This window comes from Chlamydotis macqueenii, chromosome Z, assembly GCF_036417535.1.
Source record: "Chlamydotis macqueenii isolate bChlMac1 chromosome Z, bChlMac1.mat, whole genome shotgun sequence".
Taxonomy (NCBI): domain Eukaryota; kingdom Metazoa; phylum Chordata; class Aves; order Otidiformes; family Otididae; genus Chlamydotis; species Chlamydotis macqueenii.
In genome coordinates, this window is record NC_141593.1 from 41,536,805 (window position 1) to 41,549,300 (window position 12,496).

At 45.6% G+C, this 12,496-nt stretch overlaps 1 protein-coding gene across 1 annotated transcript in view; it reads right to left on the minus strand.

Moving 5' to 3' along the window:
- The window catches only part of FRMD3 (FERM domain containing 3), a 142,948-nt gene extending 139,657 nt beyond the window's left edge, over window positions 1–3,291 (minus strand). The window contains exon 1 of the mRNA XM_086770995.1: window positions 3,193–3,291. Coding sequence (XP_086627121.1) covers window positions 3,193–3,291 — 99 coding nt within the window. The remainder of the gene's footprint in view (window positions 1–3,192) is intronic.
- Between the last annotated feature and the right edge of the window lie 9,205 nt (window positions 3,292–12,496).

Genomic DNA, 12,496 nt, shown 5'->3' on the forward strand with positions numbered 1-12,496 from the left:
GAAAGATATACTTGAAAAAGCAGGGTTCGGCAAAACTTCGTGCACTAAAATGTAGCAAACCATCAGCTACATACATTACCATCCAGACTAGCTGCGTCTCCCCTCCTTCCCCCGTGAAAATGCACAGCCGGAATTTCAGTCATCGTCACTCCTTACTGCATCCTGCGTCCTTAAGAGACTCCCGCTAGCATTTCTCAGTGTTGTAGAATTAGGCTTTCTTATCCTCTTAATGACCAAAACACAGCTGTGCAACATGTTCCAGCTGGCACAACCCTGGCATCTCTGCTGTTAACCCAGCAGCACATCATCTGGGCTATTCTGTCCTGCGAAATATGCATCAATATGCATGTATACAAGTAACTCGTAATTTTTTTTCCCATTCAAAAATTAACTTGTAGCATTGTGAAAGCTCCTAGCGAGTTTTGTCCACATTATGAGGTTCAGATACAGATCTGATCAAGAGGCTAAAGACAAAAAGTTGGGTGGTTTGGGATTTGTTAGTCTAGTGTCTTAACAGCCGTGCATATACAAGAGTATAAATAAATAAATTATACAGCTAAATTATATCATCTCCTCTGTATACAGAGTGACGGGTAAGGGGCAGCCATCTCTAGGCAGGATTAAGCAGTTTGAAGCATGTGGCCCAGGAAAGAGTGAAAGGAAGTCAGAACCACGAATGTCATAATTGCATGTTTCTGCTGAAGTGACCAAGAGCAAAGCAGTTCCACACACTAGGATCTGCATTTACATGTTTAGAATTTCAGTACCTAAAAATTCTAGGGAAAAAAAAAATGGAGCGATTCCCATCTTTTAAATATTTTTGGTCAGTATACAGACTCAGGAAAACAAGTTCTAGAGGAGTTTATAACACAATTCAATTTTCAGGATTACCCTTAGAACTGTAACAGTCAAAACATTTTCAACTGTGGCATAAAAGACTTTTCCCCTGCATGCATCACATGGGGAATGAGCCACAACGATGGAACAGGCAATACAATTCAACTGGTTCTGAGCTCATAACTGCACCTTGCACAATATAACTCCTAAAGTAATGACTGGTTTTTTCTACCCTGTGGGCACCAAAGGGCATACTCTTAGCACATCTAAATCTGTTAAGCACTCTGAATCTACAGAGCTATAATGACACTAACTCAGATTCTGACTTTAAATTCATCATTGATTAAAGAGACTAATTTTTAAAGATGCCAAATAAGTTATGCAAAGCTTGCACTAAGCTCTGAGAAAATATTCTGAAGGCCATTCCGCTTCTTAACCCATTAACTCATTAACAAGGGCACTACAACAATACAGGTACAAGACGTTTCAGTAATTTCCTATTAATTCCAGGCTACACGCTGTTGGAGCGTAACTAGTAGACATGTGTAAACTGGGAGAGGAGTGGCTGCAGCCCTGCAGAAAGGGGTCTGGGGGTGCTGGCTGACAGCAGGATCAGTGTGAGCCAGCAGTGTGCCCTGGCAGCCAGGAGGGCAATGCGCATCCCGGGGTGCATCAAACACAGCACGACCAGCCAGTCAAAAGAGGTGATTATTCCACTGTATTCAGCGTGTGGCCTCGCCTTGAGTACTGTGTGCAGTTCTGGGCCCCACAAGGTAAGAAGGGTGTTCGGGTCCTTGAATGCATCCAGAGGAGGGCAACAAAGCTGGTGGAAGGGCTGGAAGGCATGTCCTGTGCGGAGCAGCTGAGGACTTCGGGTTTGTCTAGTTTGGAGAAAAGGAGGCTGAGGGGTGACCTCACTGCTGTGCACAGCTTCCTGAGGAGGGGAAGTGGAGAGGGAGGTGCTGATCTCTTCTCCTTGGCATCCAGCGACAGGATGTGTGGGAATGGCTCAAAGCTGTGCCCAGAGGAGGGTTAGGTTGGACATTACGAAGCATTTCTTTACCCAGAGCATAGCCAAACACTGGCACAGGTATCCTAGAGAGGTGGTTGCTGGCCCAAGACTGTCAGTGTTTAAGAGGCATTTGGACAGTGCTCTTAACAAGATGCTTTAACTTTTGGTCGGCCCTAGATGACCATCGTAGGTCTCTTCCAACTGGAACTACTCTGCTCTGTTCTATTCTAGTACTAAATGTCTCCTTTGGAACTAATAAAAAGAAGAATTTGGTCCAATGCAGCTTGCACTTCACTGAACTTGTGTGTTTTCAGCCAGAGCTAGTCTTGTGCAAGACCACCAACTTGATTTAAAGCTGTGGACATTTCACACTACCGGAGAGACAGAGAGACCAACTGTGAGTGACAGAGGACTTCCTAAAAGACCACATCGGAAGATGTGGCATCACATCTTCTGATCCGGATGCCAAGCTCATCTCAGTGCTTCTCTGAATGCCAGGGAAATTTCAAACAGAGTTCCTTGGCTTCTAACGCCTGCAGTTTAAAAATCTGTAAGACTTCCTTAACGCATCAGAGTTCAGGTGTCATTAGGACACCTAAAATCCCCCTGCTTGCAAACACTAAAGACGTTGCTGCTCCACTAGAAATTCACAGACTCCTTACTCTTCGCCTCCTTATCCTTACTACTCGCAGGAATGAAAAGGGACCAAGTGGAGAGACCGCAGCAAAGCTGCGTTCCTTCCACCTGCGCAACTGCTCTCGCCGAAAACCCTCCCGCAAGTTCCCTTCCGCCTGAAATTAAGAGGAAGGGGGAGCAGCACTTGGCGTTGAACTCTGCCCACCACCTCTGCCACAGCGTTTTTCCAGGCACGGCACGCCGCGGGCCTTGCTCCCCGGGCAGGGCTTTCCCGGCGGCGGAGAGCGGCTGCTCCCCGCACAGCCCTTCCGCGGCGGGGAAGGGGCCGACCGGGTCCCCTCCGCTCCTCGCCCGGGGCCGCCGTGCCGTGCCGGGGCTGCGGGAGCACAGCGGACCCCGCGGCTCCCGCAGCGGCCGTGCGGGCTGCGCTGTGCGACTCCGCGGCGCAGCGCCGGGACGCGGCGGAAAAGCCGCGGCTACTGGCGCCGCAGGTGCGCGGAGCCCCGCGCAGGGGGAACCGGGCGTGCGGGGAGCTCTCGCCGCGGCCGCGCCGAGCCGAGCCCCCGCCGCCCGGGCCCTGCTACCGGCTCCGCGCCGGGGAGCCACCGCCCGAGTCCCAGCCCGGCTCCGCGCCGCCGGGGCCGGGGTGCCGCTGCCCGCCGAGCCGCCTCTGCGCGCCGAGCCGCCGCCCCTCTCCCCGCCAGCACCTGGATGTGGCAGGAGATCTCGGAGTCGTCCAGCAGCCGCACGGTGCATTTCATCTCCGGGCTCAGCGACCTGATGCTGGAGCTCCGGAACCGGATCATCCCGGCAGCCCGCCCGCCGCTGCCGCCGCCCCGCAGGCAGCCGCAGGGGGCCAGCCTGCAGCGGCGCCCGGCCGACCGCGGCACGGCACGGAACGGCACAGCGGCGGCGCCGCCCCTCAGCCCCGCGGCGCCCCGCCGCCGCCGCCCGCCATCCACCCGCCCGCCCGCCGCGGCTGGGGCCGCCGCTGCGTCAGGCTGCGCTCCGCTCCGCTCCGCTCGCTGGCCTCCGCCCCCGGCACGGCCCGCCGGGGCACCGCTCCCCCCTCACCTGCTCCCCCCCCCCCCCCCGCTGCTCCGCCCCACAGACCCCCGCGGGGATGAGAGGGCGGCCCCGAGAGGGGAACGGGGCGGGGGGCGGAGGGTGGGGCAGCCGAACGACTGGTACTCATGTGGGAGTGCCCGGTGTCGCGCAAAAGGGGGATGTTCCCGCAGCTGCCGCGGGGGAGTGAAGTCCCCATAGCGGGGGGTCTCCGGGGTATCCCAACACAGCCCGACGCAGGAGGAGGACCGAGTGAAACATACGATTTTTGGGGGGATATAGATATATATGTATTCTGTTATAACAAAAATAATCAAAGAAGATGAGTGTGCTGTAAGGAAACAGAAGAAAATATAATGCAACTTCATGTAGGAGTGCAAGTCTCAGAAACTTGTTTCCTCAGGGAAAAAGAATGGTCCTTGAGGGAGGAGCAGTCTCATCCCGTTTGTTGCGTAAGTGGGAAAGAAAATACAGCATCCGCTGGCTTCACTATTCACTGCTACTTTCTCCACCACAAAAGGCTGTAATTTGTGCAAAACCTCGCAGGAAGCGATCACTGAAGTTGACCAGCCTTGAAAGAAGGATCAGCACTATGTTGAAAAAGGAGCCCTTTCCCTGAAAAGCAGGCAGTGCGAAACAGGATGTCTACAAAGAGAAGAAAAAGTACAGGCAGCCGCACGCAAGGTGCGTCTCAGTCATTTTGCCCAGCTGTCCATGATCACCTGTAAACTTCCATATTTTGAAAATAGTTCTGTGTGAATGTAACATTCTTTTGAAAAAGCGCCGCTACTCCTGTAAACTCTTCCTTTGGCTTTCTGCTGGGCTGCTAACCGGAAACACAGACAAGCACAAACAAATGAGAAGTCTATAATGCTCACTGCTGTCAGCTAATAAACATGCAAAGCCCTTTACTGTGCAACTTAAAGAACAACCCTAAGTATACGTTCCTTGTAAATGATAAACGCTTCCAATTGCATAGTGAAGAGTGAAGCAAACCAGTGAGTACTTAAAAGAGATTGTTCACCTCAGTAGCCACAGTCAGTCTACAAAGCATGGAAGAAGGCCTGTATCAGCTGAGACTCCAGTTGTGGACACCCGCTCATTAATTATAAAGCAGCACTTTTCGTCCGACAGTGCTGCAGCATGGCAGCTCAGTACAGACAGGACTTCAGCCCACCTGTGGATTGAGTCTCGGGCGACACAGACTTTCCTGCTTACAGCAAAGACGGAATCTTTCCTTTCTAAGCCGGATATTTTTCTTTTCCCTTCAGTCTGCGGCGTAGCTTTCTCCATCCAAAATGAGAACTAGAAGAGGGAGCTGAGCCAACGATGAAGCTTTAGGGAGCAGGTCAATGTCTGCTCAACCACTGTCAGAGGGTTTTTTGCTTTCCTCTCAGGGCCACGTGGAGAGGGGTGAGCTTCCCACAAGCTCACAGAGTTACAGGGAGAGTGACGACCGTAGTGTGGAATTCTTGTCCCCAAGCTGGTGTGAACTGGTGTGTACCGACAGCAGCACCGCTGCAGGAGCACAGAGCTCAGGAGAATTTTACTTGCCTGCTTTAAAGACAGGTCACTTACATCTTTTTTGACACTTTATTTGCTTCTGTGATACCCTATACCATGTAGAGTTGAGGTGCCTGGGACCCCTGCAAGACAAGTAAAGGTTTTTATGTTTCAGTTACAACAGAAATACAGTCACCACTAGCACAGAATACAGCAACCACCTAGCACTAACTATCAAAACCAAACACTCCATCCCATATGAAAAAAAAAAAAACAGGCAATGAAAGCAAACACTCTGCCCAGTCGGAACTGCAGAATGTAAATCCATCAGATGGATTTTGCATCAGGTATTAGGAATGCCATCTCTTCCTTATTCAAAAGGCATTATAGGCCTTTTTTTTTCCCTACAAATAGGAGGCTCTTAAATGTCTCATACTATTACAAATTATACAGAAAAACCCAGAAACATATCTCAACAGCCATGCTTGACTACATGCACCCCTTTTTGCCATATTGTGGAGGCCAAACAGTTATTAGGCAGCTAGCATTTGGAAAGATCACCTGAAAAGTCAGATACACCAGGAACCAGCATTAAATAGTATGGCCAAAATTAAAAATCAGAAAGCAATGCATAGACAAATTCAATTCGTGAGTAAATTGAGCTGATGGAGTACAAAAAAAAAATACACTGCTTGTACACCTATCCACTTCTGACTCAGTTGAAGGTCATCAGCTACTGCTATCGCTGCGAAGACCACAGCACATCTTTCCAAACACCCGCCTGGTTTCGTACTGCAGAGCCTGGGAGATATGATGGGAGACCTGAATACCAGGCAGTTATGGTTGCGTGAACAAATGCTGGTGGGTAGGCACATGCTTGAAATGCATTTGAGGTTCATCAGTCTCAGGACTGTCACCGCTCGACGCAATAACTGCCTTCCATTTCTTTGTTCCTCTGATTGGTCACGGAATGAATTTGCTTTGGGGTGAGTACATCTGGATGGAGTAAGGGGCAGTAGCCTATATTTCCTATTTACCTAGGAATTGCTGTCAGATACGAAGGTAGATTCAGGGATAGCAGGAAGCACTGATGAGCTTGGGTAGTACTTTGATCTCTGGATGATTCTGCATGGACCCAAATTACAGAATATAACAGTCAAGGGTTTTCCCTCCAGTGATTGATCACCACAGCAACTTTAGCTCTTTAAGTCAGTAATTTAAACAAGTATATAGACACAGATATACATATATATTTCCAAACACTCAAAGATTTATCCATGAATGTAACTGCTGCAGCTGTAAAGACGCCTGCCTTAGGTCTGCCCTTGGGTCCCGCCACACATAGAGCAGATACAGGTCACCAGGCAAACCAACTTCTTTATACCAAGGCCCCACATTTTTCTGCATACACTTTGTTTTCTTCAGTGGAATTGCCTTTGAGACATACGCTGTATTTGCATAAAATGTATGCAGAAGCCAAGCCGACATTAGCAATGCGGTAACTGAATAGAGCTAGGCATCCCAGGCAGCACTCAAAACATGAAAACAAGCAACCTCATTGAATGTCAAGTATACGGAGAGATCCCACACTGACAGGATGCTTTTGTTTCAATCTTAAGTAAGCATTTGGAAGGGAAAAAAAAATTCTATTGCACTTTATGGGAAAAAAACGATTGTCAAGAAAAAGGGAGAGGTTGCATCTTGAAATAAAAGGTCTCTCGCATCTGAATATTACACCAGTAATTTGAAAAATGTATATAAAATATTAATGCATATTTTTGTAATGCTTATTACTATGCTAACAAACCATAAGAGTATTTAAAGATACATAATTTACAAAGAAAAAAAATTTAAACAGCAGAAGTTCTACCTTTTGTAGTGAGGGCAGAGTTGAGCCAGAAGCTGAAACTTTAATTCACTTAGGGTTTCTACTTTCTTTTACATCACAAAAACATCACATATTTATTGCATGGACAAGAAGGCAACAAGATCTATAAAATATGACATTATTTGGGAACAGTACCAAAGTACTCGGGATTTTCATGTTTGTACTTCAAAGGGGATTTCTATTGTGAGCCAAAAACATGCTCTCACTGCAAATCCACTAAAAAATGCAGAGCTATCAGTGACATGTTTGGCCAAAATTACCTCAGCAAAAAGACCTAAAGTCCTATTGAAATCAGTAGGGATGTATCACAGCTTGCATGTCACTGGTGGTCCTCCTGGCCTCCAAATTCCTTGGGGGTAGTTGCAAGAGGAGTCACTCCCATAGCTCATAGGGGGATAGGGGTGAGTTGGAAGTGTGCATTTTCTTCCACTGCTGAAGGTTAGCAATCTCTGCAAATATTCAGAAGTAAGAATGGGAAGAACATCACAATATGCCCTTCCAGTGGAGAATGATGGGCTGAATTTACTGCACAAACATCTCAGCAAACTTCCTGCAGATGGCACCTGGAAGCTCAAGTATCTATCAGCATTTGTCAGAGTTAAATTGTATTGCACAATACCACACTTGAAAGTTGTTTGCTGGAGTAAAATTTACATTTATTTTAATCCACACAAGGCAACTCCCATGAAGGCAAATGTCAGCTCCCAGCCTTTGCTTCAGAGAGTACGAAGTCAGTGAGATGATTATCACCGTTCGCTGGGTCCTGGAACTTGCCAACATGTCTCTACCGGTAGGGATTGAAACGTTTCTTCCATATGCTTCTCTCCTCTCAGGGAACATATAGCCAGTCCTGTTTCTCTAATACCATTGTCAGGAAAACTACAGCAGGCAGCGTACTCTCTCAGAGTCTCCCGTGCTGCCTCTCCAAGGATTCTCTCCTCTCGGAGGACTATATTTGTTCCCAAACATTTATTTCACTACTAGTTCTCTCTAGTTGCTTTCACACAGCCCGAGCAATAAGCTTCCGGGCTCATTAACAGCTCCAGAGAAACCCTGCAGCTCACACTGCTGAAAGACCAATGGGTTTCGCGTGGGACACAACTGGTGGTTTCAGATGTCTACAGTTCATTCAGTACCTACAGGAACCTGGTTGTCTCTTGCTGACATAATGGCTGCCACATCCACGTATCTCCTCAGCCTATGATGAATTAAAAAAAAAAACAAAAACGTTCTGGCACCAGTGACTTAGCCAACCAAATAAAAGGACTCTGCATCTCCCGATCAAGCTGAAAGTCAGAGCTCTTCTCTCCTGACTGTATTTGTGCATAGACAGAGAATACAGCAATGTACATCAAACAAGTTTAAGTAGGTAGAGGTACATATGCAGACAGTGTTGGCAGGTGGAGAAAAGAGTTATTGCCTACCTATAGCTTCAACAGCTCTTCTTCTTAATAGTATTTAGCTATATGAACGTTTAGTAAGGCTCCAGTTCGAAATACGGTCTAATGTTACACCAAGTAGTCAGATTTTCCCAACTTTATAATTGCAGGGAGAATAAAAACAAGAGTAAAAGTTGATCATCACTGTAACACTGTCATAAAATATACAAAAACTACATTATCATCAGTGACCAGAGCCAGGCATTGAAGAGCTCTCAGCATCCCCAAAGCCTGGCTTACTGAGTGCACAGAGGAAAAATCTCCACCACACACCTGTTTGGTGTGTTCTCTTATACTGTGCTTGTTACCGGGTAGAATTTGGACGCTGATGGTCAGGACTCGCTTGTTTCCATGGCTGCTGCAGATGCGCTTTGAAACAGCTGAAAGTGCTCAGACCAGTTTTGGCTGGTTTTATAGCTCCTTTTCTTCTTTTGGGGTTATTCTGATTTTTATTACTCCCATCACACGATTTGAATTTTACATCCTTTGTCTGCAGTGGTAGTTGTCTAACTTCAAATGTGCTTAAAGCACTTTTCCAACCAGGAGTGATCCTCAAAGCTGGGATCTTTATGAGGAATCAGATCTTACACCACATCTAATTTGCAGAAATCAAGGTGAAGTCCAGCAAATAAAACTTCTGCTTTGCCCATGAGGTAAGTAAGGTTTGTAGTACATTTTGTGAACAAATTACGTAGTACAGGAAAAACCTGTATCATATACAACAAGTATTTCGAGTTTGTCACTCTTGCCAGAATCTTATCTCTACCCAGAGTCTGTTATTAAAGTAATTATCACCGTGATTTTTAAATAATAATATACAACAATACTCAGTTTCTGATACAGCTCTCTTTATAGCTTCTGATTTTTGTCATTAATTCCTTTCCAAAATAGTGTAAGGACTGTTGCTCTTTATTGACCTGGCTCCTTTAACTATGTAAAAGCTAATAAGGACGGGATTTAAAGTTGCAATTACCTTTGTTGCCAAACTTCCTTGCACATGAGCGGCTCTATGGCGTAAGAGCTAAGCACGCTTGTGATTGCAGAACGAATCTATCCAGGGGAGAGATATGGACTAAGCAAGTGCAAAAAACAACAGAGACACTGAGAAAGCACACTTCAAGAGCATTCATTAGTAACTCCTCAGTAAAGGAATCTTACTTGCAGGAGCAGGGTTCTAAGATAGATGTATTTTCTCCGTGCTGGTTCCCAAAGCCAGCAGGTGGCCATATCATCCTAAGGCTTTCAAAACTGATGCTTCTCCATCAGTGTCAACGTAATTTTGAAGTACAGCGTATGTAACTTTTGCACCCCAGGTGGTAGGAGGATAATATAAGATGAGAAGATAAAATAATAAACCTGTTGCAGAACCTGTACTTCCAATGAGGGCCGTAAGCTTTCAAACTGACAATTCTGGAAAAGCTACTTTTAGTCTCACTTAGGCTAGAATAGAAACAGTACAGCCCTCCTGACGTCTTAGCTATGCAGGCTTTATTTTTTAAGAGATCAAAGAAAAGAAAATCTTCTTCCCATAATCTTGGTCTTCTTTATTTCCAGTCTGCCCTGCAGGAACACTGGAATTACTCCAGATTGCACATGACTGGCCTGCGAGCAGCAGCTGTGCACTCACCATGAGCCCTACCCATGCCAGCAGCCTTCCCCACCCAGGCAGGAAGATCCACGTATTTTCCTGACTCAGCTTCAAGCATCAGGTATAATCCCTTGACTTTCACAGTCGCTTTTGAATCACACTGCTGTAGCTCTGGTTGTTACTCTGGACTGAAACCACCTTATAGCAGCCTTCCAGTACCTAAAGGGGGCCTACAGGAAAGATGGGGAGAAACTCCTCAGCAGGGCCGGTTGTGATAGGACAAGGAGTAATAGAATCATACAATCATAGAATGGTTAGAGTTGGAAGGGACCTTCAAAGGTCATCTAGTCCAACCCCCCTGCAAGAAGCAGGGACATCCCCGACGAGATCATGTTGCTCAGAGCCCCATCCAACCTGGCCTTGAACGTTTCCAGGGATGGGGCATCCACCATCTCTCTGGGCAACCTGGTCCAGTGTTCTACAACTCGCATCGTAAAAAATTTTTTCCTAATATCTAATCTAAATCTACCTCCCTCTATCTTAAAACCATTACCCCTCGTCTTATCACAACAGGCCCTACTGAACAGCCTCTCCCCATCTTTCTTGTAGGCCCTCCTGAGGTACTCGAAGACCACTATCAGGTCTCCCCGAAGCCTCCTCTTCTCCAGGCTGAACAGCCTCAACTCTCTCAGCCTGTCCTCATAGGAAAGGTGCTCCAGCCCTCTTACCATCTTCGTGGTCCTCCTCCGGACCTTCTCCAAATGGACCATGTCCTTCTTATGTTGGGGGCAGTTTCAAAATAGAGGAGGGCAGATTGAAACTGGACATTAGGAAACAATGTTTTATAATGAGGGTGGTAGAACCCTGGAATGGGTTGCCCAGAGAGGTGGTGGATGCCCCATCCCTGGAAACATTCAAGGCCAGGTTGGATGAGGCTCTGAGCAACCTGATCTGGTTGGAGATATCCCTGCTCCTTGCAGGAGGGTTGGACTAGATGACTTTTAAAGGTCCCTTCCAACCCAAACCATTCTATGATTCTAGAATTTTACCACTTTTTAACACTTTCCACATGGTAGATAAGTATTTTATGACCTCAAGGTTTCAGACAGATTTTGATCTGTTGAGCACTTCTCAGGAGTCTTTATGTTAATGTATTGATTTTGGTCATGTCACGTGGAGAAATTTCTATGTGGGAAAACAGACTTTGATTTCTTATACACAATTAAATTTGGCAAGAGTCTTGTGCAAAGCCTGAGCTGGTATCGAAAGATTTACTCTGGATTACGCTGATAAAGAATAGCCCATAAAATGAAGATGTTTTGAAAACCTAAGGAACAACCATGTAAAAAGACAATTAATCTTCCACTGCTTATCTACATTAATTTGCTTGAAAGTGAGTCAGTTTGCCTTTGCATAAGTGTATTATAATATTTCCTTTGTTGTTGCTAGAAAAATTAAAATGAATTAACAATAGCTTCTGTGTTTAGAATTATGCATATTTAACTTTGAGATCAATGGTTTTTTAGGCTTCTCTGGACAGAAATTAGTGAGCTAGGACATGTACAGGTTATAATATGATATGAAGTATTGCATTCTTCTTTTACCTACGGATAGGTTCAGTTAATTTTGTCATTCCTTCATCTTTGCAATCAAGCTGAGAACATTACTTATGTCACTTAGAAGCAACAAAGTAAAAGTCACTCCTATTCCTTCTTACCTGGGTTTTTTGTACCGCAAACTGGAAAAATAAAAAAAGTTATCTACAACTCTCATTTTATATTTCATGAACATGTACCCTAAAGCTCTGCACTTTAGTATGAAAAAAAAATGGGATGAGGTAGCATGTACAAATATTTAATGTGGTTTTTAAAACCTATAATAGTTTTAGTTTGAGTTACTGATCCCAAATGACTGAAAGCTTGACAGATTCATCAAACTGACAATTTTTTTGCCTGTACTGGGAAATCCTGTTGGGTGTAGAGCGCTAAGAACTTAGTCTTTCTCCCCATAAGGTTCAGGAAGTTGTGATTATCCAATGTATCTCAGCCCTCCCTTTTATAAGAAACAGACACCCATCATGCTGAATGTTGCTGGCAAGCTTTAAGAGGTCTGTGCATTGTTATAGATGGTTACCGTTATGCTGTGATAAGTTTCAATCAGGAATTAGGGTGGGAATGTTTTTGTTCTACTTTGAATTTGGCAATATTCTGAATACCACAGACCTTTCCTAGTATTTTTAAGAAGGAAGCAGATACAGTAAAGGCAAATAGAAACAACTCCAGGAAAGTAAAATTCTTTCAGTCATATTTTGTGCTACCCTTCTCTAAAATTAGGCGGCTAATTTAAGTAGATAATAAAGCTTTACTGAATTCCACAAATTCAGTATCAGACAATTAGTCAAATCAGAGAAACTCAGAAAATACTCCAAAAAGCCATAAAATAGACTAAATGCCATTTTTAAAAGTATTTGGAAAATTCTTTAGGGGCTAGACGCATATGATGGGTTTTCTGGTACGTGTACTTGAGCT